Genomic DNA, 27,049 nt, shown 5'->3' on the forward strand with positions numbered 1-27,049 from the left:
CAGAGCAATGGTGGGAAGCTGGGGCCAGCCATCTGGGAACCCTGGAATACTACAGCCGTAACCCCACAGAGCCCAGGTTCCCTGGTGTGGTGGTGGGGGGCGACACCCACAGGGGTGCAGACTGAGGAGAGCAGAACGTACCTGTCACATCACAGCCTCTGCCATGTGCGAAGTGCTGCTGAAGCAGAGGATGAAAGGGTGGAGGGAGGAGGGATCGTCCCATCCGGTTCCAGGCTCCATCGTGGGCTCTACATGGAGGGAGGAGTGGGTCTCTCATCCGGCTCTATCATGGGCTCTGCATGGAGGGAGGAGGGATCATCCCATCTGGCTCCATCGTGGGCTCTGCACCAGCCCACCTCACTGAGGGTCTTATCTTCAGTGAACAGTCTCCTCTGTACCATTTACTGCCTCTAGAAACTCACTAGAGTTTCAGCTATGGGCTAGTTCCGACTTGGTGGCGCACGATAACTACTTTACCAAGGACAATGTCCTTCTCCAGGACTGGTCCCTCCTGAAACAGGTCCAAAGTGAGCCGATCTCTTGCCATCCCCACTTCCAGGGAATACTCTAGTTTTAATTCTGCGGTGATTCAAGTGCACAGAACAAAGCAGGCACCATCTCAGCCCTTTCTTCACCTGGAATCCAGGGACGTCAACTGCCTCCTGCAAGGTGAGCTCCCTTCTCCAGACCCGTTTCCAAATTCCTCCACCACCATCAGCATAAAGCCAAAACTCCTAAGCAAAGATCCCTGCCACCCCCCACCCCCACTCTCCTCTCACCCCTGGTCATTCATTTCTGTTTATCCTGGTTCATGGGATCTTGTGAGCTCAGTGGCACACAACAACAACAACAACAACACATGTTAATGCTACTTCACGGGTCTGGCTGGTTTTCAAGTTTCGCTGTGGTGCAGTGTGGGCAGGTCTGGGGGTGCTCTGTGACTGTTCCCTTCTCCTGCCCATCTTTCTCCCTCAGAGCAGCTGGTGGATTTGAACTGCTGGGGTTTTGGTTAGCAGCTTCACCTGCGATGCCCTGCAACAGCAGAGCTCCTGTCCATCTTCATAGACCCTGCTGTCTGTCTGTCCGTTCAGGTGGCTCTGTTCACCATGACGAGAAGAGGTGCAGTGAGTGTCACGTGTGAGCCTGCTTGTCTTCTGCCCTTGGTCGAGGGATGTTACCTGGGATTTGGGGTTAGTCGCTGGTAGGAAGGGCCCTTTGAACCAGCTCCAACCCAGACTCCTTGCCGCCCGCTGGGGCTGGATATAAACAAGGTTGCATTGAGCACAGACCTACCAGGAGCTGGAAGCCGCCTTCATGGGAAGTGTGTTCTGCACTCCAACAGTTTTTCTTTTCTAGGATAAAAATACCTTGTGAAGGTCTGTGTCTAAATGTGTGTGCTCTGTATAGGTAGGGGTTTACTGTTCTTTTTCTTCTGTGAAGACCAGGGCACTGGCGGTGACTTTCTCTGTCCACGGGAGGGAAGCAGTTGCTTTGAGCAGGTGGGTTAATAGCATCTTGCCCACAGAGAACCCAGGAAGGAAAAGTGGGGCACAGATATTCTCGCCTGTGCTGGGGACCCCGTCCTGCCGGGCTTTCAGTTTTATTTTAGGGACAGGCGTCTCTCTGCCTGTGTCTGGTTTCCAACCCACAGAGCTCAGAGGTTCCTTTGAAGAAAAGAGGACATAAAACCTGAAGCATTTTGGGAGATGAGCAGGGCAGAGTTGAGAGCAGGGGAAGGTTCTGGAAGGTCATGACACCCTGGGAGCTCAGAGGGAAGCCCTGCCATCATTGCTTTGGGGACATGTCACGACAGGGAGTGTCTGCAGCTAGATGGAGCCTCAGTGACCCACAGCTTCAGAGCAGCCACCCAACCAATATCATTCATGTGGGGAGGAGAATCCCAGAAGTTCCCTCCAGCTCTGAGGACCACCTCTCCCCAGCTGTACCTGTGCCAGACACTGATAATCGATCCAGCTCTGAGGCTCCCCCTCTTTGGCCTGCACTAGACATTGCTAATCGGTGGGTGCACAGTGCCCTCCCTGCTCCAGGTCCAGCTATATAGCCCAGAACTCAGAGCAGCCGCCACTGCACAGTCCCTGGGACCCTTTCAGTCTCCTCTGTCACACCCACGGTCAGCCCAAACCCCCTCCCAAGGACGTGGCTGGGAGGTCCTAGCCCCCCTTCACCCCACGCCAAGACTCCATTCTGTGCACGGTCTGGAAACTAAGTCCAGAGCAGCTGGATCCCTGCAGGTCATCCTGCAGAGGGGACTGAGCAGGGTCAGTGCCAAGACAGGGAAGGCCGAGACAGGCATGCCTGGACTGCTGCCCGGGAGGAGCCAGCACATGCAAGAGGAGGCTAAAAGTAGCCAGGGTCCCCATTCCTGCAGAGGGGCGGCTGCCAGCACCCTGTCAGGAGAGCCCCTTTGTCAGGTTCAAGAGCACACTGGGACTTTCCTCTGCTGAAGGATGTGAGTGAGACCCTCCTCCGCATCCTTGTTCTCCAGCATGGATACTTCAGGAAGCACAAGGTCATGAAGTGACATGCCGGTCCCACATTTTGTGTCCTGTCTTCTGTTCTCACTAGCAGCCTGAACTGTCCCAGGCTCTCTACTGTTTTTGGTATTCTACGGTTGGCTTAGACTGGCTCAGGATGCAGGGACCACTGCGCCCCACAACCAGGTGAAGTGAAGACAGGAAAGGAGGGAACAGTGCCCTTTAGTCCAGGAGCTCCAGGCAAGTGGGGCCCTGTAGTGCAGGGAGGGGCCTGGGCTGTGCGTCTGTCTACCCAGGAGAGGGACCACTCAGGTTATCTGGTTGCAGTTCAGAGAAGTCCCTGTCCCTCAGCAGGCGTTGCTCCTGCCAGTGGAGCCACAGTTGTTGAATTTAAGGTGTCCTGTGGTCATCAACCTTACTGTCAGCACCAGGATCCCCAGGACTGAGCCACGGCTGGGCAACAGGTCAGCGATGACCCCCTCGGAGGGAGCCACAGCTGGCCAGTGTCCATTTAACAGGATAAGGAGAGCAGGGTCACAGGAAGCCGAGAATTCCGGCACAGTGGTCTGGGCTCTGACCGTAATTTGGGATAAAAGCTGAGTGTCGCTTCCTTTCTCTTCTTCGGCTGTCTTGTGGCTGGTGGTGCCATCGAGTGAGTTGCCTCACATCAGCTCTAACATGACAGAGTGAGACGCCGCCTGGTCCTGACGGTTCTCACCATCGGGCTGAGCTCGGGTCCGTTTTGCAGCCACAGTGTTGATCTGTCCACTGAAGCGGCTCCCTCTGTTTCACTGGTCCTCTGATTAACCACTCACGGGTCTCCTGTGGGGGCAAGTCCTTCCGTAAATGTCTAAACCATGCGGCGCGTTCTGGCTGCACTCTTTCCAACACAGGTCTGCTCATTCTTCTGTCGGTCTGCGGCATATTCAGTACTGCTCACTCGCACCAACAATTCCCAAGTCAAAGGTGCCGATCCCACCTTGGTCCTTGCTCGTTGTCAAGCTTTTGCATGCACAGGAGGCATGGGACGGGGCACCTTCGCCCCCAAATGTCATTTTTCTTGTAAAGACTTGAAAGAGATCACTCATAGTAGATCTGTCCAGTGCTATATTGCTGAGTTTCCTGACAGTTGTTTTCACGGGCGTTGATTATGGCTCCAATGAAAGTGAAGTGATTGATAACTTCCATTCTTTCTTCTCTTGCCATGATGCTGTTTGATCCAGCTGTGAAGATACCGTTTTCTGGGTGTCGCGGTGTAACCCACACTGAAGGTTGTAGTCTGGGATTTTCCTTCTAGTCCTTTACCTTCCTCAGGCAGGGTTGTGTCATTTACATGTCACAGGCCCTGACACATGCGCTCCGTACCAGTCTGGGCTTTCAGATTATTTGCTTAACAGGAAGTTCATGAAATATGGTAAAGGATCAACCCTGATCCATAATTGTCCTGATTCCACACCCTGTAATATCCCCTTGTTCTGTTTGAGTGACTGTCTCTTGGTAAGTGTTCTGGAATCCCACTCATCCCAATTCCATGCTTAATTTGTTATAATCCACAGTCAGGGAAACACAGACACATATTCCCCGTGTACCCTGCTCTCAGCTGTAATCTGTCTGATCTCAGCTGCGGCCTCTCTTGTTACACATCCTCCTCTGAATCTGTCTTGGATCTCTGGACACTCTGCCAATACACTTCTGCAACTTCTTTGAATTATCTTCAGCAAAATTTCATTTGCTTATAATGCTCATGATATTTTTTGATGATTTTCACGCTGGTGGATCACTTTTTGGCAAGGGCACCAGGAAAGATCTCTCCCAGGTGGTTGGAAAGGAAGTGTCTTCTCAATTTCTCGGCACAGACGAGCGAGTGCTTCCAGCACTGCATTCACTTGTCAGGTTGCCTTCACATCTCAGGTGGCGCTCCGTGGATCCTGAGGTCTTGTTTTGTCAATGCCTGCAGCGTAGCTTGTACCTGTTCAGCACACAGCTCTTGATAACGGGCTGCCTCCTGAGGTGGACGAGCCTCAATCAATTCTTTTTGGTACCATCACTTCTGTGTTTCTTCCATCTTCTTTTGATACTGCCTGTGTCATTCAGTGTTTTGTCCGTATATTTCTTCAACATTACAGCTTGAGGCTTGGTGTTTTCCTTTCAGGTTTTGCAGCTTGAGAAACGCCTGAAGCGCCCTTCGTTTTGGTCTCCCCCTCCAGGCTGACACCCTACGCTGTAGAGCCTTGTCCTGTCTCATCCGGCTGCCAGTGAAATTGCTGGGCAATTCTCTTAAGCCGTCACATATTCCTTCCAATGTGGCTTCTCTACATTCTAGAGAAAGTTTTAGGATCTCTTCTGCAGCCATCCTGTCACTTCAGAAAATTCCCTAGGTTTTGAATGACCTTTAACGGCCTTCACGTATGGTGCCCCCTGGTCTCCCTTCAGTTATGAGTGTCCAGTGTATCAAATCTGTTCTTTATGGTTTCTGAATTCAGGTAATCTACACTCAAAGTGGTATTTTGGATGCCATAGACCTGTTTACATTTTCTTCAGCTCCAACTTGAACCTGCATATGAGCAATTGATGATCTGTCTTCTAGGTGGCCCCGGCCCTGTTCGGCTTGACGATGCTGAGTGTCCTCCCATCTCTCTCCGTAGATCCAGTTGATTTGACCCTTGTGTTCTCCTCCTGTTGAGGTTCACTGTTTACAGTGCAGAAGAAGGTACTTGTCATGAATTCTTCCTTCTGTGCCCTCTGATTTCAGTCAATCTGACATCTGTGGCATATGAGACCACACTGTTCAATAAGGACATATTTCCAGCTACTGATCCTTCTTTGTTTCCACCTCTGAAGTGAAAAAAAGCACATAAAGCAAGATCCCCCATCCAGTTCCAGCTTGTGGTGACCCTGCAGGACAGAGTGGAATTTCTCTGACAAGCTTTCGGTCTACAGATGGTCACGGGAGCTGTGGCTTCCTTTTTCTCCCATAGAATGGCTGGTAGGTTTGAACCAAGGAACCGATGCCTTAATCACAGAACCACCAGGACTGCTTTGCACTCTAGTGATCAAGAATTATCAATGCAACTTGATTGCATGCTTGATTAGTTTCAGGTTGTCTAACTTGGTAACATCCTTCAGTTATTTCATTGTTGCTGTTAGTGGTTGATGTGTACGTTTGAATAATCATGTTTACTGGTCTTCCCTGCAGATACACAGACATTATTCTATCAGTGACGACGCTGTATTTCAGGATGACGTTAGTGTGTTCTTTTTGATGATAAATATAATGCCATTCCTTTTTAATTTGTCATTTGTGGCATACGAGACCATATGTTTATCTGGTTCAGAATTGCCAACACCAGTCCATTTCAGCTCGGTAATGTGTAAGATACTGATCTTTATGAGTCCCATTGAGTCTTTGGCAACGTGTCCTTTTCCTCAGTTCAGACTTCATGCATTCCACGTGCCAGTTATTAATGGATGTTGGCAGACAATTTTTCTCATTTTGAGTCAAATGAAAGGTCCCCTCCCCCCACGTCATTCCGCCCACTCCTGCTTTGAGGAGACAGATCTTGTCCAGCTGTGTGTGAAGCCCCTTCTCACCGGAGGACTCTTCTTGTTACATATGCCATTTCTGTCTAAGTGACAGCTCACGTTTCTATAGAAACACATGGTGTGGAGTCATATCTATACTTCACATATCTGCGTACTGATGTAGGCATGCTGCTTTTCTGCTTTCTGTTCTCACTCATTTAGCTGAAGCTCTTTCCGTGTGGTGCATGTGGCTGGTTCCTTTGAAGCTGGCTGCCTTGCGACCCATTTGGATGAGCCCATGCGCGATCTCTCCCTCACTATTGATGGGTAACTGGCTCGTTTCCAGTTTTTCACTTTCGCCAAAAGTTCTGCAATGAATCCACCCATTCCTGCTTTTAACCCTTAATATGTGAAATTGACGCGTTTGCTAATATTGAACCCTCCTTGCATTCTCCAGATGAATAGTTTTTGGGTTTTTTTCTATAATTATATTTTATTAATTTTCATAAACATTTACAGAGATTTTGGGCTTCCACTCATTCATTGTTGCACTATTCTCTCTACCCTCCTCCCAGGGTGTTCTTGTCCAAATGCCACAGTGCTTGTCAAAGCCAGTTCTGATTAATCTTCTTTGTCAGTGTATCCTTTGCCATTCCCTATCACTCCTCCCTGAGAGAGACTTCACCCTGAGTCATAAGGAAAAGGGGACGGCGTATTCTCTTAGCTACTTCCTGCTGAAAAGGGACGCTGTGGGTTTCAGGGTGAAGATCTTCTCTCACTACTCTAAAGGGCCCCTTTGGCAGTAGGAAACACATAGACTATTATGGAGATTGATTTTGGAATTCAGATGCACTCTTATTGATTGTGCTTGGCTGTACATGTACATATCCTTCAAGATGTATCATGGGGGTGTTGCAACCTAGAAGACACAAATTTGACTAACAAGTTATAGGTACATGAGTCCAAAATTTATGGAAAAGTAAAAGAAAAGATTCTTTCATTGTTTTACAAACACTCCCCCAGGTCCCCTCCACCATGCAGCCCTCGCTCTAGTCTCCTGTGATGACAGAAATACCCAGTTACACAGATGAATAGTTTTTTAAATGTCCTAAGTATATCCCATTTGCTGATACTCTGTTTGGCCCTCCTGTCTGTGATATGCTTGACAGCTTACAACAGATGGTTTCTTTGGCTTAACGCATGTGGGTATCTACTCACTCCCACCTTTCCTCGTGCCCTCGGCAACTAACTAAAACATCGGGGCTTGTGTCTCCCGTACCTCCACGGGAGAAAGACGAGGCCCTGTGGCCCAGAAAGACCAGCCCAGGAGACCCTACACAGCAGCTCTCTGAGCTGGAAGTGACTAGGCAAGCAGCAGTTTTCAAATAATAAATCCTTACAGACTTTGTGAACAATATAAAAGAAAAATTAACACTGATTCAATTAGGAATTCTATTTCATAGTTTTCATTCTTTATGGTTCTATCATTTTAGTCGTTACTGTTTTTCTTTAAGTTTGTTCCTCTGTTTTTTCCTCAGTCCCTGAGTTGAGGTCTGTGTTGATGTGTTAGCAACACGCTGTGTTGACATGACTCGTGGAACTTGTGAAGAAGCTGGTCTCATGGTACTAAATGGTGGTCTAGGAGCAGCTGGGTGGATAGCACCGGGCATATTTTGGAATGGATGAAGTCTGGCACCCTGAGCAGTCGAGCAAGGACTTGGTCTTAATTGAGCAATTTGGCTAGGAGGGTAGTAGGCAGCACGGTTCTGAGTCTGTGGAATAGCTGCCATGAAGTAACCTGAAGGAGGTGCGAAGCTGCGCGCTCGGTTGAAGAGGACGACCATCCCCGAAAGAAGGAAGACTGTCCTTCAGTCAAGGGTATACGAGTAGCTGCGCTCCCCTGCTAGAACCTCCAAACAAGCTCTCAAGGTCCCGGTCACTTTTCAGCTTCTGCTGCTCAGTTCCTTGGTGAAGTCCACATGGCTCGGCATTTCTCTCCCATCTCTGCACGCTTACTCCATGCTTACGTGCCTGCTCTTTCAGATCTCAGAAAAGATTGACGCAAACACTGAGGGGGCAGGGTGGCCTAGCAGCAGCACCCCCTAAATTCTAGCAGCCACCCCTACCCCATGAGACAACCAAATGGAATTGCAGGCACTGTGCCTGGGCTGAGGGCCTGCTGTATGTGAGGCCCCATGGTGTCCACCACACGTAAACCCACTCTCTCAGTCACCGTGCAGACCTCCAAGGTTTTCCTCACATTCTGACTCTCCGCCAATCCCAGCATGATGTCCTTTCCCCAGCCGGCCCCTCCTGACATCGTGCCCAGAGCACATGAGAGTCAATCGCACCATCCTTGCCTTTCAGGAGTGCTCTGGCTGCCCTTCCCCCAAGATGTACCTGTTTTCTCGGCATTCTGGAAAACCCAGTGCTCTTCTCCAACGCCACAGCTCAAAGGCACTACTGCCCCTTCAGTTGTTCTCATATTCATTATTAAGCGTCAATACACGTCAAGCATGTATAATGTTTGTAATTGTGGAAAAACATGGTTTTCCCATTTTGGACACAAAATTATGCAGGAAAGAAGCATCTGCAGTGATTCTAAACCTGCTAAATATTCCCCGTAATTTACAGGAATCAGCCAAGGGTGTTCTGGAAGCTTCTCTGTGACACTGGGCAAACCTGAAGTGTAGGGGTCAGCATTAAGCCAGTTTCCTCAAAACTTCCCAGTTCTTTTCCTCTTGACTAACACCAGTCGGCATCACACTACTTAAGACTGAACAGGCTTGAGTGTGACACCAGCTTAGGATCAGAGAGGAAGCCTGTTCCTTCCCTATGGGGAGCCGAGCCTAAAGTGGAAACACTGAGAGCCTTGCCCAGGGACTGGGACATGGGGGTGAGATCGCTGGGGTAAGGTGTTGGGTTCAGGGCTTGGCCCAGCTGGAGGAGTCTCTCAGCAGACCCTGCACACAGGTCATCATTCTGGAGTGTGGTCTGGGGAGTCCTGAAAGCCTACTGGACACTACCACAGGGTGGAGTTAGGGGCTTGAAGCCCCACAGGCAGGCTTGCCTTTGGGTAATGATGGAGCTTACTGGACGGTTCAGCTGGAGAGCTGTTGAGCTCCTGGTCCCTCAGGCTTGGACGACAAACACGCGGTCTGTCATGGCTACTGCCCAACATGATTCTCCAAGGAGAAGGTCAGCCCAGGACAGCAGCAGGGACCACCCTGCACGGATTTCAGAAAATTCACCTGCAGCTCTGAAATTCAACAGACCTGCGGGGTACAGGGCAGGACGGGGTGGGTGGGGGCACTCACTGAGTGGGGCTCAGTAAATGAAGGCTAATCAGATTTCTGGCCCTTTTCATTGTCCACCTCCTGCAGAGTAATGTTCCCCAGGAACAGCCCCGGCTCAGGGTGGATACTGAGCTCCAGCCTTGCCTGCCTCTGCCTGCTCCACAGTGAGGGTCCGGCAGCCTTCAGCTGTTACCTGACCGCCCATGAACCGCACAGAGCTGACGTGAAGGCTGCCACCGCTCAGGACTGTCAGGCAAAGAGGGATGAGAGGAGGAGCAGGCTGCCGACCATACCGTGGGACGCTGCAGGCCTGGAGCCAATGTCCCCATTGAGGGGACAAGCTCCCCACAGGACACTAGGTCATTTTAGGAAGAAGTTTGTGCCCCCTCTGACTGTTTGGGACCCCATCCTGGCTCTGTGGCTTCATGTGTTATACTAGTGCCTGCCCCCCTCTTGCTTGCTTGCTGGACACGTGGGACTCCCACTGGCTCTGCTTCCTACGTGGGCATCCAGGAGGGGGAGTTGGGGTACAGAAGGACAATGCCCTAGGCTAGGGAGGACACACCCACAGGGCAGCCAATTGGGTCAGGACGTGAACATTGACACATGACCCTCAGATGTGCGCAGATGTGGCTCTGCTGGGTGGTCAGCTCATTGACTGGGACTCATGGTGACCTTGTGGACAGCAGGATGAAGTGCTGCTCGTTCTTGTCATCTTGGGATTTGTGGTCCATTTGAATGTGGTCACTAGGTCAGTCCAGGTCATAGAGGGTCTCCCTTCCTCTCCCAGACCCTCTGCTCTGCCAACCACAATGTCCAGGAGGGAAGGATAGAGAGACAAGAGGTCATTCCCCATGGGGTGATGTGCTTGGGCCTGGTCTGATGTGAGGTGTTAGAGTGGGACACAGCACCTGTAATCCAGGCACAGCCCTGCTCTGAGGTAAGGGGGGTCTGGTGGGCAGTCTGCAGCCCCTTTTATCTAACAGAGGCAAAAGAAGGGAGAAGTGAATAGGGGAGCAGGGGTGGGGGCGGTGGCCTCAGGACCACAAGAAAGAAAGTCAGGAGTGCAGCGTGTCCTTGGGACCCAGGGCCCTGTGCGCGTGGACCTCTAGACCCCGGAGAAGGTGAACATCAGGGCACAGAGACCTCCAAGGGATGCTGAGCCCAGGATGCTGCACGGAGACCAGGACCTTCCTCCAGGGCTGATACACACACACATGCACGAACACACATGCACACATACACATATACCCATACACACACACACACGGACACATACATACACACGTGCACACACACATGCACATATACACGGGCCCATATACTCATACACAGGGACACATATATGCAAGCACACACATACACGTATACACACACAAACACACATATTCCCATACACATGGACACATACACACATGAGCACATCCTCACAACAGAGGCACACGGAGAGAGTTCGCCTCGAGCTGGACCCCTGAATGCAGAGGTCGGTGGTGGTTGTTGTTGTTGTGTACCATCAAATCGGCACGACCCACAGCTGACCTCCAGCAGGTTGTCGAGGCTGTGGGTCCTGTGTGAGGAGGTTGCCCGTCTTTCTTCCACACAGCGGCTGGTGGATTTGAACGGCCTACCTTTGGGTTGACAGCACTTACCACTGAGCCGTCAGAGCTCCCACTAGGTGTCCGGCCTCCTTGTGAGGAAGCAGCTCTGGTGGCGCTATTGTTGAGGCATTTGGCTGCGACTGAAAAGGCTGGTGGTTTGAAGCCAGCACTGCTCTGTACGAGGACGAGGTCGTCTGCGCCCACAAACACTCGAGTCTCCGGAACCCCGGGAGGTGCCTTTGCCCTGTCCTGTAGGGTCACTGCGAGCCAGCATCTGCTCAAGGGCGGTGACTCAAGCGTGAGGACACTCATTTCCACTGGGGGTAGCTCTGGGGTGGGTGGTTTGAATCCAGCAGCCACTGTGGAGGAGATTGGTGGTCTTCTCCCGTTCACAGCCTCGGAAGGCCTGCCACAGGTCAGCCACGAGTCGGTTCTCGCTGGACAGCAGTAACTTCGAGGGTAACAGGACCGATCAGCCGTGCGAACAGCTGCAGATGTGACTCACCTCAGGCTGCACGCTACACCGTGGCCTCCAGCCGGAACCCAGTGCTGGCCCACGGGGGTGCTGGCCTCCGCTGGTGACGGTCCTGCCCCAGGCCGAGGGGCAATGTCACAGACGGCTCACTTCCAGGTCTGGGGAGCTGCTGGCACCTAGTGGGTGAAATCGGGCTGCTGCTCAGAGCTCTCGGGTGCATGGGAGGGACATCCCCCCTTGACAATCACCTCCCCCAGATGTCCGCACAACATGACGTGATTAGACCCAGACAGGGCTTGGGTCTGCTGCCCAGGGGGTCACCACAGGTCAGGACTGCCCCAATGGCACCATCCCCAGTGCTGCAGCCAGGAGCCCCTGACCAGAGCGCCGCCCGCTGTCAGCACGCATGCGAGGCCAGTGTCGTGGCCCGGCAGAGGGACGAAGCCGCCATCCTGTGTGAAAGGCTGATTTGGACCCGTTTACCCGGGAGAACCAGCAGCACCTCCACCTTGTGCGTACAGTCAGGTCACTGTGCAGGGACCCTGGAGGGTCGAGAGTGTCAGCTCAGAGACACCCCGGGGTGCTAGTGGTTGGTGCTTCAAATCCACCCAGAGCACCTTGGAGAAGGGTTGGTGACCGGCCCAGCCCGGCCCACAAGGCCGCTTCAGCCCTGGCACACGGAGCTGCTCCCAGCCGGAGTGTCTCTGGCTTGGTTCGAGGACAGTGGAGGCCCAAGGGTGGAATCTCACCTTCTTCCATGCAGGGGGTCCCCCGTCTGTTCCCAGCAGATGGATGTACTTCACATGCAGCACCCCCACCTGTCAATTCTAGTAGTTAATACAGGCTGACATGCTGAACAGGTTTAGGCAGAGGCAGACGAGGAAGGAAGGCCTGGCTGCCTGTGGCCACCACGGCTCTGGGGCTCCTTCGGGGCCACAGCTTGGCTACCCGGTCATGGGCATTGCACAAGGTCAGGCAGTGTTCTGTTCTGAAGGACCTGGGTCACCAGAGTCAGCTGGCTTGAGGGCAGCACTGGCTCAGAGATGGGTAAAGTGATGGGGCGGGTCCTCACTTTGGGATGTGCATATCCAGTCGGCTATTGGCTGCACAGTCAGGGGTGTGGCCCTCATCGGGAGGGACAGGAGGGACTCTGAGGAGGCCGTGGACTGAGCAGGGCCACCCAGCACCCAGCACAGAACAAAGTGAGGGCAGAAGGCCCAGCCCTTTATCTCTGGGAGGCAATGGCTGGTTCACCCAGCCTCTGCTGGTGGAGTGTCCAGCTTCCCATGTCAGGGCCCCAGACCCACTTCCCGGATGAGGGAGTAATCCAGGACAGTAATCCAGTGCAGTAATCTGCACATCTGGGCATACGGAAGGGACAGAGTGTCCGTGTCAGAGCAGGGCCAGTGCAGGGAGCCTGAGGGGGCTGCAGCCCAGGCCCTCAAAGGCAAGAAGCCAGGAAGCACCAGGGAGGCCAGCAGGACCTCAGGTTGGTTGCCGCTGGGCCCAGGAGCCAGGCTGAGAAACAAGCAGAGTCCCAGTTCCCAGCCCGCAGCTTTTATGTGGCCATGAATAGCCAGTGAACAATGGGTCTGTTTCAGCCTCGGGGAAGCTGGCTTGGCCTGGTGTCCCTCCCACAATTAGTGGCCAGGCATGGTGCTGGGGCTCCTGCCTTCTCCCTGGCTGGAGGCGGATCCAGCTCCATGCACAGGGACCCCCAACCCCTCCCCTGTCAAGGGAGCAGTGATGCCACACAGCCTGGGGGGCCAATCTGCACTGGGGGGGTGTCCTCCTAGCTTCCCAGGATGGAAGCCTCTCCAAGCCCCCTGCCTGCAGGCCCAGCCTCTGCTGGAACCTGTCCTGGAGTGGGGAGTCCACCCTGCTGGAGGGAGCCCAGTGTGTAATCTCCTCCCGAGGCAGCTACCACTGCCCACTCAGCTCCCTCGGGGTGGGCGGTCGGCTCCCTTGGGGTGGGGTGGATACTTGCTTCCATCAGGGTGGACACTTGGCTCCCTGGGGTGAATGCTAAGCCCCCTCAGGTTGGGCTCTCAGTTCCCTGGGGTGGACGTTGTGCTCCCGGGTGAGTGCAAAGCTCCCTGGGGTGGGGTGAATGCCTAGCTCTGTCAGGGTGGACACTCGGCTCCCTGGGGTGGGTGCTCGGCTCCCTGGGGTGGGAGCCAGGAGTGAACGGGTGAATCAGGCCGGCCACAGCCTGCCTCAGTCCTTCCTTCTCCAGACCAGAGCCCCTGTGCTGTCAGGGTTCCCCAGACCCCGTCCTGCCCCTCTCTGCCTCACGAGTACGTCAGACAGCGGCTGACCACACTGTCTTAGCTCACCTTCCTCTTCCACGGCCCCAGCCCTTCGGTTCCTGAACTAGGAAAGCGGATCTTTGGGGAAAATGCTGCCTTACCAAAAACTTAAAACGTTATTAAGGAAAGCCTATGAAAAGTGGTTAAGAATGTGTCTGCTGAGGGCACAGGTGCAAGTTCGAATCCCCAAGGTGCAACTTGGGAAAAGATGAGGCTGCTTCCATAACGATTCCAAACTGAGACCTACTTCATCCAGCCGGTTCCAGCTCTCGGTGACCCTGCCAGGCTTCCGAGGGGTCATAGGGTCACTCAAGCTTAGTGCCAGAAGGGTGGCTGGGGCCTCCCTCCAGCAGTGCACGCTCCTCAGTGCAGCCCGAAGGGGACAGTGTGGTGCAGTGGAGAACTCTCTGCTGCCCCAAGGGATTGGACGTTTGAGTCCTGACCCATGACTTTCATGTGGCCGTCACCTGTCCAGAGGGGCTGGGGGGCTGCTGGGATACCGCTCAGGTGTCAGCCGACAGCTCACGATAATGAAAACTCAGGGGATCAGCAACTCGAGACCCACTCCCACCACGGGGCCGCGCTGCCTGGAAAGCCCAGCGCGCAGGGCTCAGTAGGAACTGGGGCTGGCTGGCCAGCGGCTACCACCACCCAGAAAGGCCTGGCCATCCCCACGCCATGATTGCCGACCTGCGAGACCCACACGACTTCAATCCCACTCCCATACCTCATCATCCCATACCAGTGGAGGTTTTGGTGAAATTTTTTTAGCCAAAATACCCCAAAACTTTCACCTGGAGCAGACCTTCCCACAGTCACTTAATATTGGTGATTTCCCCCCATTCCAGTGTCTTTCCCCCACATTTTTCAGCTTTCCTTATGTATTTATATCCACTGTATTTACTTAAATATCTGTATTGAAATAACAAATGCAATTGGTACAGTGTCTGGGACCAAGCAGAGGTGACCATCAGAGAGCTGTCCTCACTTGGTGGGGTTGGTTGTTGTTGTTGTTAGATGCCCGTTGAGTCAAGTACGACTCATAGCGACCCGATGAACAAAAGGCCTGAACACTATTGTATCCTGCACCATCCTCACACTTCCTGACACACAAGAGCCCATGGCAGCCATCACCATATCAATCCACCTGGTTGAGGGTCTTCCTCTCCTTCACCGACCCTCCATCCTTTCCAACATTATGTCCTTTTCCGAGGAACAGCACCTCCTAGAAATATGTCCAAAGTATGTGAGGCAAAGCCTCATCATCCTTGCCTCCAAAGAGCACTCAGGCTTCACCCTCTCCAAGACATATCTGTTCATTCTCTTGTCCGTTCATGGGATGTTCAGTGCTCTTCTCAATTCCTTTTCTGTCATCCTTATTCACTGTCCAGCTCTCAGGTGCATAGGTAGTAATCACAAAGACAGTAGTCCAAATCAGACCTATGTTAGTCCTCAAACTGACATCACTGCTCCTCAGTAATCTGGAGGGGTCCCTAATTGCAGATTTTTCCCGCGCAGTAAGTCTTCCTATTTCCTGACTGCTGGTATTAAGGGTATTAACTACGGATCCAAGCAAGATGAAGCCATTGACAATTTTAATCTCCTCTGCATTCATCATGACACTGCCTACCGGTCCAGTGGTAAGAATCTTTGTCTTCTTGACATTGAGATGCAATCCATGCTGAAGGCTACATTCCTTGATCTTCTGCAATAAGTGCTTCAAGTCCTCTTCACTTTCAGCAAGCAGAGTTGTGTCGTCTGCATAACACAGATTATTGATGAGTCTCCCTCCAATCTTCATGCCACACTGCTCTTCACAGAGTTCAACTTCTTGGATAATTTGCTCAATATACAGATTTAATAGGATTGGAGAGAGAATACATCTCTGACACACTCCCTTCTTTATTTTAAACCATGCAGTGCTCCCCTGCTCCGTTCATACAACAGCCTCCCGGACCAGGTTTGGGTTCCACGTGAGCACAATCAAGTGCTCTGGGATCCCCATTCTCCTCAATGTCAGCCACAACTTGTTATGATCCACACAGTCAAATGCCTTTGGATAGTCAATAAAGCACAGATAAACATTCTTCTGGTATTCCTTACTCTCAGCCAGGATCCATCTGACATCATCAGTGATATCCCTAGTGCCACGGCCTCTTTTAAATCCTTGAACTTCTGGCCATTCCCTCTCTATGTACTGTTCCAGCCATTTTTTAATCATCTTCAGCAGTATTTTGCTCACATGTATATCACTGATAATGTTTGATAATTTCCACATTCAGTTAGCTCACCTTCCTTGGGTCGGTTTGATGGATGGAGGGGAGGGCGCTTCTCGGCCAGCCGGCCAGTAGGGATCAGTCCAGAGAAGAGTGTCTCCTGTGTGTCCTGCCTGCCCACCCACAGCACAGCCCATGCTGGCCTGGGCGTGCAGGACAGGAGTTAGGGCTGCTCTGGTCCTGACACTGGCCAGGGGGCCCTGGGCTATGCCCTCACCTGCCATGCTGCGCCACTCATCCACATTTGTCCAGTAAACCTTCCCCACCAGCGAAAGGCACATCCCAGGGACCCTGTGGTGAGGCTAGGGATGGGGGAGGGGGAGACAAGCTGCCAAGGCCTCCCTGCTTGCTGTTTGCCCATTTCCACATTCAGCAACCAACACCATGAAGCATGTATGCACCCAGCACACCGTGTGCCAGAGGGCAGCATGGCTTGTAACTCTGTCCACGCGGGTGTTACCTGGGTAAGGAACACACCGGGCTGCTGGGCTTTCTCCAGAAGTGACCAGAGCTGAGGTGGGTGACTGGGTGGTGGTCAAAGGAGGAGGGAGAAGGCTGGGTCTGATTTCTTTTCAATGCTTAGATTTCCAAGGCTGGGATCCTTGCCAGGGACTTGACCCATGTGTGGGGAGATCCCTGGACTGCAGGTTCGTAAGTAGTTAACAAGTGTCCATGCTTGGGTTGGAACACCTGGAAGAACGCTAAGACAAGTGTCAGTGGCCTACCCACTCCGCCTGAGGGAGCCCAGCCGGGGAATTCAGCCCACCTGAAGGAACTGACCCCAACTGGGGTAACCCAGCCCACCTGAGGATCTCAGCCCACCTGAAGGAATGCAAGAGGCCCGGCTGGTGTCCTGGGCTGACAGCAGGTGGCGCTAGAGACCACCGATCCTGGACACCCTGGCCAGGCCTGGAGGCAGCATTGGGGTCCCCACATGGCACCACTCAGAATGGCCTGGCCAGGCCTGCGGTGTTGGGGTCTACTGTGCCCCCGGAGGTCCCCACATGGCACCACTTAGAGTGGCCCAGCCAGGCCTGCGGTGGTGGTGACCCCTGCCTGCCCTGTGATGCGTGCCTTTCAGTTGGAATGACTCCTAGCCGACCCTCCAGTGGGTTTTGGAAGAGGCTGCCCACTGCGTGCTGAGCAGTTGGAGGGTCGGAACAGTGGGGTTTTGGATTGGGGGCTGCTTCTTAGCACGTGGCCACCACAGGAGAACCTCCTGTTGCTGTGCTCCCCCCAGAGGGTGGTCTTGGTGGGAGGTTTATTTTAATTTGTTTTGCGGAATGACCGCTTGGCACAGCCCTGCTTTACCTGGTTTACTGCTGTTGTTTCTCTAGAGGCCTGTGCTCAGTGCATGTCCCACGTCCCTCCGTTCTGGTCACTCCCGCAGGAGCTCATGCTCCCTCACCTGCTGCTGCACTGTCCACGGGTGACGCTGGAGTGTAAACATCACTACTCCCCCACCCCCGCATGGGGAAACTAATACACTGATACGACTCACTTCACTGCCAGAGCCCGCTGCACTGTGGTGGTCTGCATCGCATGGAGCAGGTTCGAGGCTGGCTGCGCTGGTCCTGTGAGCTGGGCATCAGAGCCCAGCCCTTTCTGACCGGTGCAGGGGCTCTGTCCCCAGCTTGATGTGCCCCTCAGTTTTCACCGCAGTCACTCTTCTCCCCTGGGACTCACTGGTCCGAGCTGAGGACAGCCCCTGGTGAAAGCATGTGGCTGGTCACTGGAAGCAGAAGGGCTGAGTCCACTGGCAGTGCCCAGGGCCCGCGGCCACCTACCTCTGCACGACTGCAGTTAGACATGAGGTGGAGTGGAGTCTGCTCTGGCCCAGGGACGCTGCTGGAGTCAGCTTGCTTTTTATCCTTATGGAGCAAACCCACAGCCTGTCCCACCCCCAGCCCCTATCCCGGGCAGGGAGTGTCACCTGGTCGGGAGGACAGGGGCAGAGTTCCAGCAGTGAGAGGGCAGAGGCACATGCGAAAATTCCAGACTTGTCCTGCGGCCCTCGCTCGGTTTGATGGGAGCGGACTCTGACAGAGGGCTGTGGCCTGCAGCCAGCTGGGTCACAGAGCCACCTCGCTTCTCAGATGAGACACTCAGCGGGAGATGTCTCCTGCCTCCTCCCTGGCCTCTTTTAAAGAGAGGAGCCTGTGGCCTGGCTCAGATGCCTTCAGGCTGGGACTGAGGCTAAGGGGAGCTACCAGGTAAGCTGGCAAGGAGTGGGGGTTCCTAGCCTGGAACCAGAGGGACTGTGCAAAGGGAAAGGGGGTAACCTCAGGACGAAGGTTGGAGCACAAGAGGGGCCCCAAACACTCAGCCTGCCCATTGAGGGGTGGCCGGAGCACCCCCAGGAGTGGCCACACTCCTTCAGTCTTCCGTAGGTGAGAGCTGAGACCCGTGGACGTGGACACCGAAGATGAGGTCCCATCTGCTCCCAGGGCTGGCCCTCTGCCTCCTGACCTTGCTCCTGACAGGTGAGGGACCTTCACCGCTCCCCTGAGGTCCTGGCCCTCAGTCCCTGATGCTGGTGGGAGGTGGAGGTCAATCTGGGGTGACACTGTGTTCTTGCTTTTCAGAGGCCAAGCCTGTGCAGGAGGTGGGTAGGTAGCCCGTTTCCCGCTGTGTATGGCACTTGGGGGTGGGGGGGGGAGCTGATGGAGAAGGAGCCTGGTGGTCAGTGCACTGACTCTTCCTGTCTGTCCTGAGACCCTTCAGCCCTCCAGCAAGGCCCTGTGGGACCCCATGGCCCTCTGAGGTCCCACCCTCAGACCTGGACTCCTGGCCCCAGGCCCTGACTCTGCCCACCTGTAACTCTGAGCTCTGGGCCAGGGGAGGGGCTGCTGTCCCTGGCTCACACCCTACCAGGACCCCAAAAGGGGCATCCCTTTCCTCCTCTCCCCCATTTCTCCCTCCACCCTCTTCCTTTACCTCCTCCCTCTTCACCCATCTGTCTCTCCTACTTCATCTCTTCTTCCCCTTCCTCTGCTCCCCTTTTCTCTGTCCACGACTAGGAGACCCCAAGGGCCTAGGTCCCCCACATGTTCCCCTGGGTGCTGCCCCTTGCCCACCATCACTGTCTGCTCAGGCTGAGAGGACAGCCTTGGGCAGGCAGTGTGCCTGTGTGGGTCTCTGCCAGGCCCAGGGGCAGCCTTGAAGGCAGCAGTGGGCAGGCCATGGGGAAGGGGAGGTCTCTGTCAGGCCCAGGGTCACCTTGGGGGCTTGGTCACACCGTGTGTGTTTGCAGATCCCTACGCCGAGCTGCCGGCCATGCCTTATTGGCCCTTCTCCACCTCTGACTTCTGGAACTATGTCCAGTACCTCCAATCCATGGGAGCGTACCCCCAGATCGAGGACTTGGCCCGCACCTTCTTCGCACACTTCCCCCTGGGCACCACCTTGGGCTTCCATGTCCCCTACCAGGACGACTGAGTGACCAGGAGCCCAGCCTGGGGCGGGAGGGGACTTGCTTCACTCAATAAACTGACTCAAAGCAGATGAAGGCTGCTGCGTTTTCTCTGAGGCACCGCTGTGCCTGGTCCCCCCTCCTTTGTCACCAGACACATTGCCCACCTGAGTCTTGATCTAGGGGTTCTGGTGTTGCAGCGGTTAAGCGCCTGCTGCTAACTGAAAGGCCTGTAGTTCAGACCCACCAGGTCCTCCGCAGGAGAGCGAGGTCTATGCTTCCACAAGGACCCCCAGCCCCCAGAAGCCCCACAGGCCGCCCAGATGTCCCTCAAGGTCACCCAGAGTCATAAGGGAAGGGACAGCAGCGGGGCTGTGCTGGTTAGTGGGGTCACATGTGAGCATTTTCTTAGTGAAGGCAGCTGTCAGGATGTGGCCCCTCCGGCCACCCCAGGGTGCGGGCCTCTCCGACCACAGACAGGGAGAGGGTTCAGGTGCCAGCTCCATACCCGGCACCTGACCAGAAGAAACTGGACAGTAGGGGTTGGAGGGTCCCAGCCCCAGATCTCACCCTGCCGTAAACTGGGAACCAACTCACCACAGGAGGCCAGCCTTGGGTGCAGCAGGTCTGGGTGTCAGGAAAACTGCGGACCGGGAAGCCCTTTCTGCTAAATGAGGACCCTCCAGCCCTTCTCAGGGGGCTCCCCTGTCCCTCCAGTGAAGCCCCTCTTCCTCCTGCCCACCTCTCCCGAGCAGCTCTTGTCTCTAGCCAGCTCCTTCTGTTCCCCTACTTTCCAGGTTTAAACTCTCAGAAGGAAGAAGCCCTTGGCTCAGCCAGTCACTGGGGAATTCCAGCACATTCCTTCTCTCTCCCTGAGTCTGTTCCTGGATGTCTGCTACAATTTAGAAAAGTCCTGACTTATTTAGAAACAGGCCATTTTCTTTGATTTGTTGAGAAGGCTAGATTTTCGGTTCTAATTAAGGACACTTGGACTTCAACCAAGTTCAGAAAATGAAGGTGTCCTTTCCAAAAGGGCCCTTTCCAGGGCCTTGATTTTGTGTGTGCCTTTGTGCACGCGTGTGAATGACCCGCTGACATTCAGCCAGCTGTCCATGCTCCTGTCTAGACTGCCTGCAGTTCTGGCAGCGTGCCCTGCAGAGGGTTGTCTCACCAACTCAAAGCAGGTCTGTGGTAGTTTGAATCCACCAGCAACTTCTCATCTGTCCATGCTCCTGTCTAGACTGCCTGCAGTTCTGGCAGCGTGCCCTGCAGAGGGTTGTGTCACCAACTCAAAGCAGGTCTGTGGTAGTTTGAATCCACCAGCGACTCCTTATGAGAAAGATGTGCCGTCTCCTTCCACTCTGTGGAGCGTCTCTTTGAGTTGGAACTGTCTCAAAGGCAGTGAGCGAGTGAGTCATTGTCTATGCTGTGCTTGTCACCTATGACTCACTGCTACCCTAGGAACCACAGACCTGAACGTTGCCCTATCCTGTGCCATTCCCACGAACTCACACACGCTGACCCCATTACTACAGCCACGGTGTCGACGGTCTCATGAAGGGTTTTCCTCTTTCTCTGACCCTCCATCTCTCCCGGCACGTTATCTTTTTCCTAAGACTGACTGGCTGTGCTGACACCAGGTTCACACACTAAGGAGCAACCTGTTTGCACTTATTTTGTCCTTCTGGCCCCCCATGGGATGTTCAGAGCTCTCCTCCAACAGCACAAGTCAAAGGTATCAATTCTCTGGTCTTTCTTAGTCATCCTCCCACTTTCAGATGCACACACTGTAACTGAAAGTATCATGGCTTGGATCAGTCCTTAGTCCTACCATAGGCTTTAAACTGCTGTCCTCACTCTTCAGCACTTTGGAGAGACCCCTGACAGCCGACTCTCCCAACGCATCATGGCTTTTGTTTGATTGACTGCTGTCGTCATGGGTGTTGACTGTGGATCTGAGTAAGATGATGGACAGATGCTGCCTCACCCTGCAGGTGACCCAAGGCCCCACCGTGGAGCCCCTCCCTGGCCCCTGGGCCACCTCACCTTGATCTCCAAACGCCAGCACTCATCTCTGTCCTCTCCCTGACCACCCTGGAGAACGCTGGCTCGGAACCCCTGAGGGGTCCCTGAGTCTCCAAGGTGAGGTCTGCAGCACTGGCAGGCAAGGCGCATCCTAAATGCCCATCCTCTGTCCCTTTTCCCTGCACTGACCATGCCCCACCCGCACCTGTCCACTCCTGCAGGCCCGGGACAGGCACATCACCTCTGCCCCTCTCCCTGTCCTGCATTCCCTGTTTTCAGATTTATGTTTGTGGCTTTGTTGGTTTTTTAAAATTTTACCCTGGGTATGAAATAAATTCAACTAGCAGCAGAAAGACTGGAGGTACTTCGGAAGAAAGGCCTGGTGGCCCTCTGGACACCAGCCACTAAGGGCCCTGTGCAGCGCAGTTCGAGGCTGTTCACATAGTGTCCGCAAAGGTCCAGTGGGCTGGACAGGCAACTAACAACAGGACCGCCGCAGGCATGTCTGGGCTTCTCCGCGCCAGGCCCTCTAAGCGTCTCCTGCTGAAAGGCGTCCTCGCTGTCTGGACACGGGTGGTCGCACAGACCCCCGGCTAGCGGGGCCCCGAGACTGGGCCGGCGTGGACAGGCCAGGCGGCGGAGGACCATTCAGGAGGCGGAGGACCCCGGGGAGGCGGGGGATCATCGAGGAGAGGAAGGACCATAGAGAAGGCGGAGGACCATAGAGGAGGCGGTCCTCCGGCGGCTAGAGCTGCTGCGGCGGCGCACCGGAAGAGGTAGTGGCGCGCACCGGAAGGAGTTAGAGCTCTAGAAGGGTTGCGGGCCCCGCTTGTTGCCATGAAGCCGGCGGTGGACGAGATGTTCCCCGAGGGCGCCGGGCCCTACGTGGACCTGGACGAGGTCAGCGGCCCGCGCGAGCTCAGCCCGGGGAGCGGGGGCCGAGGGAAGGGCGCCGGGCCGGGGGTCTCGGCGTCCACGCGTGTGCGTGCGGGCAGCCACTCCCGCCGGTTTTGGGGCGCCCCCGGGTGACGCCCTGGAGCCCTCCGCGTGCCCCCCACCTGGAGGCCGGCGTCCACCGCGGGGGCTGTTGGGCGGTGCAGGAGCCCCCCGCTCCCTCCTGGCTCAGGGTCCCTGGGATCTCACCCGGGGGCCGAGGGCAGGAGGGACGGCCGCAGGCCGGGGTGGGGTCAGGGGTCGGGGGGAAAGGTGTCAGGGATTGAGGGCAGGGGGTAGGGGTGACCCCAGAAGAGTGTCCTGCTCGGGGGGCGGTGCCCGGCTGGGGGGGAGGAGGGTGCTCGGCTGGGGGGGTGCTCGGCTGGGGGGAGGGTGTCTGTCTCCGGGGGGACGGTGTCCGGCTGGGGGGAGGGTGCCCGGCTGGGGGAGGGTGTCCCGCTGGGTGGAGGGCACGGTGCCCAGTCGCTGTCCATGGTGCTGCCACCTTCCAGGCTCCCCTTGAGGCTCCAGGTCTGACTCGCGGGCCTGTTGCCCGGCAGTGAAAGGGTGGAAGCCCCGTGTCCTGCGGGTCCTGCAGGGTCCAGCCTCTGCTGGGTGATCTGATGAGGTGGGAAGCCTGGCTCGGTTTGGCCACTTCCCAGGAGCCAGGACGATTCTCTGACTGAGAAACTTGAATACATGCTGCTTGGGTGGCCGAGGGCTCAGAGGTGCTGCCATGGCAAAGGCAGGTGCTGACAGATCCGAGATGCTGGGCGGAGAAGGGTGGCAGGTGGATCTGCAGCCTCCGAAGGCCGCGGGGAGCCTGTCCCCCCTGAGTCGTTAGGAGCCGCGGGGACAGGAGCTGCTGGGACGGTCCTGGCAGCAGGGGGACCGCGTGTGTCCCAGGTCCACGGTTCTGGCTGTGTCCTCTTGGATGACTCTTGACTGGTCTGCCCGCTCCATCCTGATCACACTGACCCTGCCCGTTCACGCTCAGGAGGGGAGCTCCCAGGCTTGGCTCCACTGTCCGCTCCTGCCCCGTTGAGGGCACATGGCACAGAGCCTGACTGCAGATACCGGGTGTCCTAGGGCCCCGCGAGTGTCTTGGTGGAGGTTGCCCAGGACCGAGTGTGGATTAGCAAAGGCCTGGCGGTTGGGATCCCTGAGGGCTAGTGTGGGAGAAGCTGAAGGTCCTGGACAGGGACGTGGAGACACCCTGCCAGGTTGTCCAAGTCCTTGAGGCCACAGCCCCTGGGCCAGCTCCCAGGGTGCCATCAGGGGACACAGCTCCAGCCTCCACTCTGTCTATGAGAGCGATCGGAGGGCTCAGACAGCTCAGCTGCAGTGGTGGCTCAAGAGGCCCTGCCGGTGTTCCCCGCCAGAACCTCAGGGCTACAGCAGCCATGCAGGGCTCTCCCCAGAAAGGGGGGTGTCTGGAAATTGTAGCCCCTCAGGTGCTGGGGGTGGGGGGCGGGGAATGATGGACTGGCTGACTAGACAAGTGTTTTGGGCTATTATTCCATAGGAGTCCTGATGACCTCACCTGAACCCCAAAAGAGAGTGCATGTGAGGGTGAAGCCCTGAGGTCCCAGGAGCTCTGGGATAATGGGATAGTCAGAAAGGGGTGCCAGTCAGTGCGGAGTGACTTGGAGGTTCCGGGGGATAGTGCTGTGCCAGCCAGTGAGTGAGGTAGGGGAGAGTGGAAGACTTGCGATCCAGAGTGGTGTGTGAGGTGGGGAAATGGGGACACAGAGGTCCAGGGTGGTGTGTGTGGTGGGGAAGTGGGGGACATAGGGGTCCAGGATGGTATGTGAGGTGAGGGGAGTAGACATCCAAGAGCCTGTGGGGCTGGAAGACCACAGCACTCATGGCCCCCACTGAGGCCCTTGGAGGAGCAGGCAGTGTTGTGAGGACCCCTGGAGGCTTACACACGGTGCCCACCCCCACCCTTAGAGTCAAGCTCTGGTGTGCCCCGAGCTTGGGTGCCTCCTGTGGACACAGGCTGACCTGATGTCACCTCTCCCTCCCCCAGGCAGGAGGCAGCACCGGCCTGCTGATGGACCTGGCCGCCAATGAGAAGGCGGTGCACGCAGACTTCTTTAACGGTGAGAGGCCGCTGTTGGAGTGTCCGCTTTAATCAGAGTGTTTTTTGCCATGTGATGTGGGGAAGCTTCATGACATGAGTCATTGGGACCAGGGCACAGAAGAGCTCTTTCTCAGAACACAGCGTGAGGCGCCAGCTCTGGCCGGCAGCCCTGGGAGGAAACAGCGTGGACTTGTAGTCGGCCTGTGGCGGGACACGGCTCTTCCGCCCGAGGAGCCAGGGCTGGTGTCCCAGGTTCTCCCGTCTCCACTCACTCCCGATGGTCTGTTTCCTTCCTCCTCCTGCCATCTATCTGTCCCCCTGCATTCCTCTCCCCCGAGCTGCCCAGGCAGAGCCCCAGCCACCACTCTGCTGCCCTCTCCCCATGGCCCCCAGCTCTGGTTCTGGTTAGAACTCCAGGGCTCCAGGGATATGGCTGTTTTAAGCAGCGGAGACCCCTCTCCATGGGATCGGAAATGTGTGGCACAGGCCATTTCTGCCTGTTCTCCCTGCCCACCTCTGGGGGCTTTGCTTCTGTAGACCACGCTAGCCCTTCCCCCTGCCATGATGTGCTGTGAAGCAGGTCACTGTCCACTCCGAGGCAGGGGTCTCTATGTATCTAGTGAGCCCTGCAGTCCACCTTGTTCCCCAGGCAGAACCTGCAGGTGCTCTGGCACAGGGCAGGGGTCAGTGCTCCTAGGAGCACATCACAGGGACAGAGTGGGACTATGAGCCAAGTGCCTCCTGTGGAGAGGGATGTGCTCAGGGCAAAGGAGGTGTTAGTGGGGCTGAGGCCAAGGCCTGGTGACTGGACTCACCCTTTCCTAATGGGATCAGCAGGGGTGCTACTTAGGTCCACTCAGCCCCCTGGGGCGGGACAGATGGGTTCAAAATCTCCTTTCTTCACTTTCCTTTCTGTGTTTCTTTCTCCCTCGGATTCTTTTCGCTCCCCTTCCTCTTCTCCCGTCCCCCACCCTTGTCTCTCCCCTTCTCCCCTTTCCCTTCCCTTCTTCCTCCCTACCTGATGGGCTCTCCTTCCCTCCCCCCTTCTCTCCCCTTCGCTTCCTCCTCCCTCTCCATTCTCCTTCCCTCCCCCTTCCTCTCTTCTTCTCCCTTACTCTTTCCTTTCACCCTCCCCCTTCTTCCCTCCCCCTTCCTCCCTCCCTCTCCATTCCCCTTCTCTCTTCCCTCCCTCCTCCTCCCTCCCCTTAGTCTCTTCCCCCTCCTTCCTTTCTCCCTCCCCCTCCTTCCTCCTTACTGTTCTCTCTTCCCCCCTCCCCATTCCTCTCTCTGGTTCATTTTTCTCACTCATTTTCCTTTCTCTGCCTCACTGACTGCTGGCTCTGTTTACCTACTTAGATTTTGAAGATCTCTTTGACGATGATGATGTCCAGTGAGGCATCACCCAGCTGGGCCTGTTATCCAACCCCAGTCAGAGCAGCGCAATGGACCCCAGAGGCCCACTGTTGGGAGTTGAGGACTCAGGACTTGGCAGGGTCCTAGAAGGGCAAACCAGAAAGAAGACTGATTGGACTCAACTCTCAGCTGGTCAACTGTTTAGCTCAGTGTGACCAGCCTTGTGTTCTTTTTAAAAAATTAAAAATAAAAAGAAGCTTGTTGGCTAATTTCAGTTCTTGAGTTTTTGAGTGAATGCTATGGTCTCTAAAAGAGAAAAAGAGAGAGAGAGAGAGAGAGAGTGTGTGTGTGTGTGTGTGTGTGTGTGTGTAACGTATGCTTGCCAACATTGCAAATACGTAATGGTTTTTCTCTGTAGCCGCAACTTTGACAGGGACCCTTGATCAATAAGGCATGTGGGGTCTGGCAGAGGAGCCCTTGGACTCAGACCTACAGCTCGTTGGCCCGGTCAGTGTGGGGGAGCCAGCTGTGTGTTCTTGCAGGTGGTCCGCAGCTACTTCCCACTGTGGGACCCTCAGGCCTGTAATGGTGGGAAGTGAAGGATGCTGACTTCATCAGAGATGAAGCCTCCACCCAATAGTCACTGACCAGCTGAGGCCCAACGGTGCCCAGGCCAACAGGTTATACTGCTTGGTGCCTGTGGTCCTGGTCAAGGGTGCTGTCCTGTGAGCTCATCTGGTTCCTAGACACTGGTCCTCAGTGGGAAGGGATGGTGCATGATGGCCACTCACCCTGGAACACTGAGCCCGGGGGCTTAGCCAGCAGTGTCCGTCCGCAGTCAGGTGTCGCACTGGGTGTGTGTCGGGACAAAGCACACCAGTATTTTAACAATTTGTAAATTACTGGGAAGACCTGGCTGGGCAACAGTTAAGCTTTCGGCTGCTAACCCAAAAGTTGATGGTTCAAACCTGTCATTGGATCCGCAGGAAGACCTGGCAGTGTGCCCCTGTGGTCTAGGCAACCCAGGACAGTTCTGCCCTGTCACAAGGAGCCACTGTGCGTCAGAATTGATGCCATACCAGTGTCTACTAGCTGTGCTAGTGGTCAGCAGGAGGACCACTGGCAGGACACTTGGAGACAGTGACAAGGAAGCAGTGACCGTGTGCCTGGCTGGTGAAGTAAAGGGCTCCCCACTGTTAGGACTTGACACTCAGGAGGCAGCACTGAGGTGTCTTAAGTTGGAGGGAGGTGTTCACGAGTGGGGTGCAC

The 27,049-nt window shown here is 55.3% G+C and overlaps 2 protein-coding genes across 2 annotated transcripts; both read left to right on the forward strand.

The window, feature by feature from the left end:
- Positions 1–18,396: 18,396 nt before the first annotated feature.
- Positions 18,397–19,409, forward strand: OTOS (otospiralin). Its single transcript, XM_006893434.1, has 4 exons — positions 18,397–18,454; positions 18,557–18,576; positions 18,647–18,653; positions 19,225–19,409. The coding sequence occupies exons 1-4, from the start codon at positions 18,397–18,399 to the stop codon at positions 19,407–19,409; spliced, it is 270 nt and encodes an 89-aa protein (XP_006893496.1).
- Positions 19,410–22,245: 2,836 nt separating this feature from the next.
- On the forward strand, positions 22,246–25,821 carry MYEOV2 (myeloma overexpressed 2). The gene is made up of 3 exons (XM_006893435.1): positions 22,246–22,308; positions 24,374–24,446; positions 25,784–25,821. Exons 1-3 carry the CDS (start codon positions 22,246–22,248, stop codon positions 25,819–25,821), a joined length of 174 nt encoding a protein of 57 aa, XP_006893497.1.
- Positions 25,822–27,049: the final 1,228 nt, after the last annotated feature.

This window comes from Elephantulus edwardii, unplaced genomic scaffold, assembly GCF_000299155.1.
Source record: "Elephantulus edwardii isolate Elephantulus edwardi_28Jun2011 unplaced genomic scaffold, EleEdw1.0 scaffold00127, whole genome shotgun sequence".
NCBI lineage: Eukaryota > Metazoa > Chordata > Mammalia > Macroscelidea > Macroscelididae > Elephantulus > Elephantulus edwardii.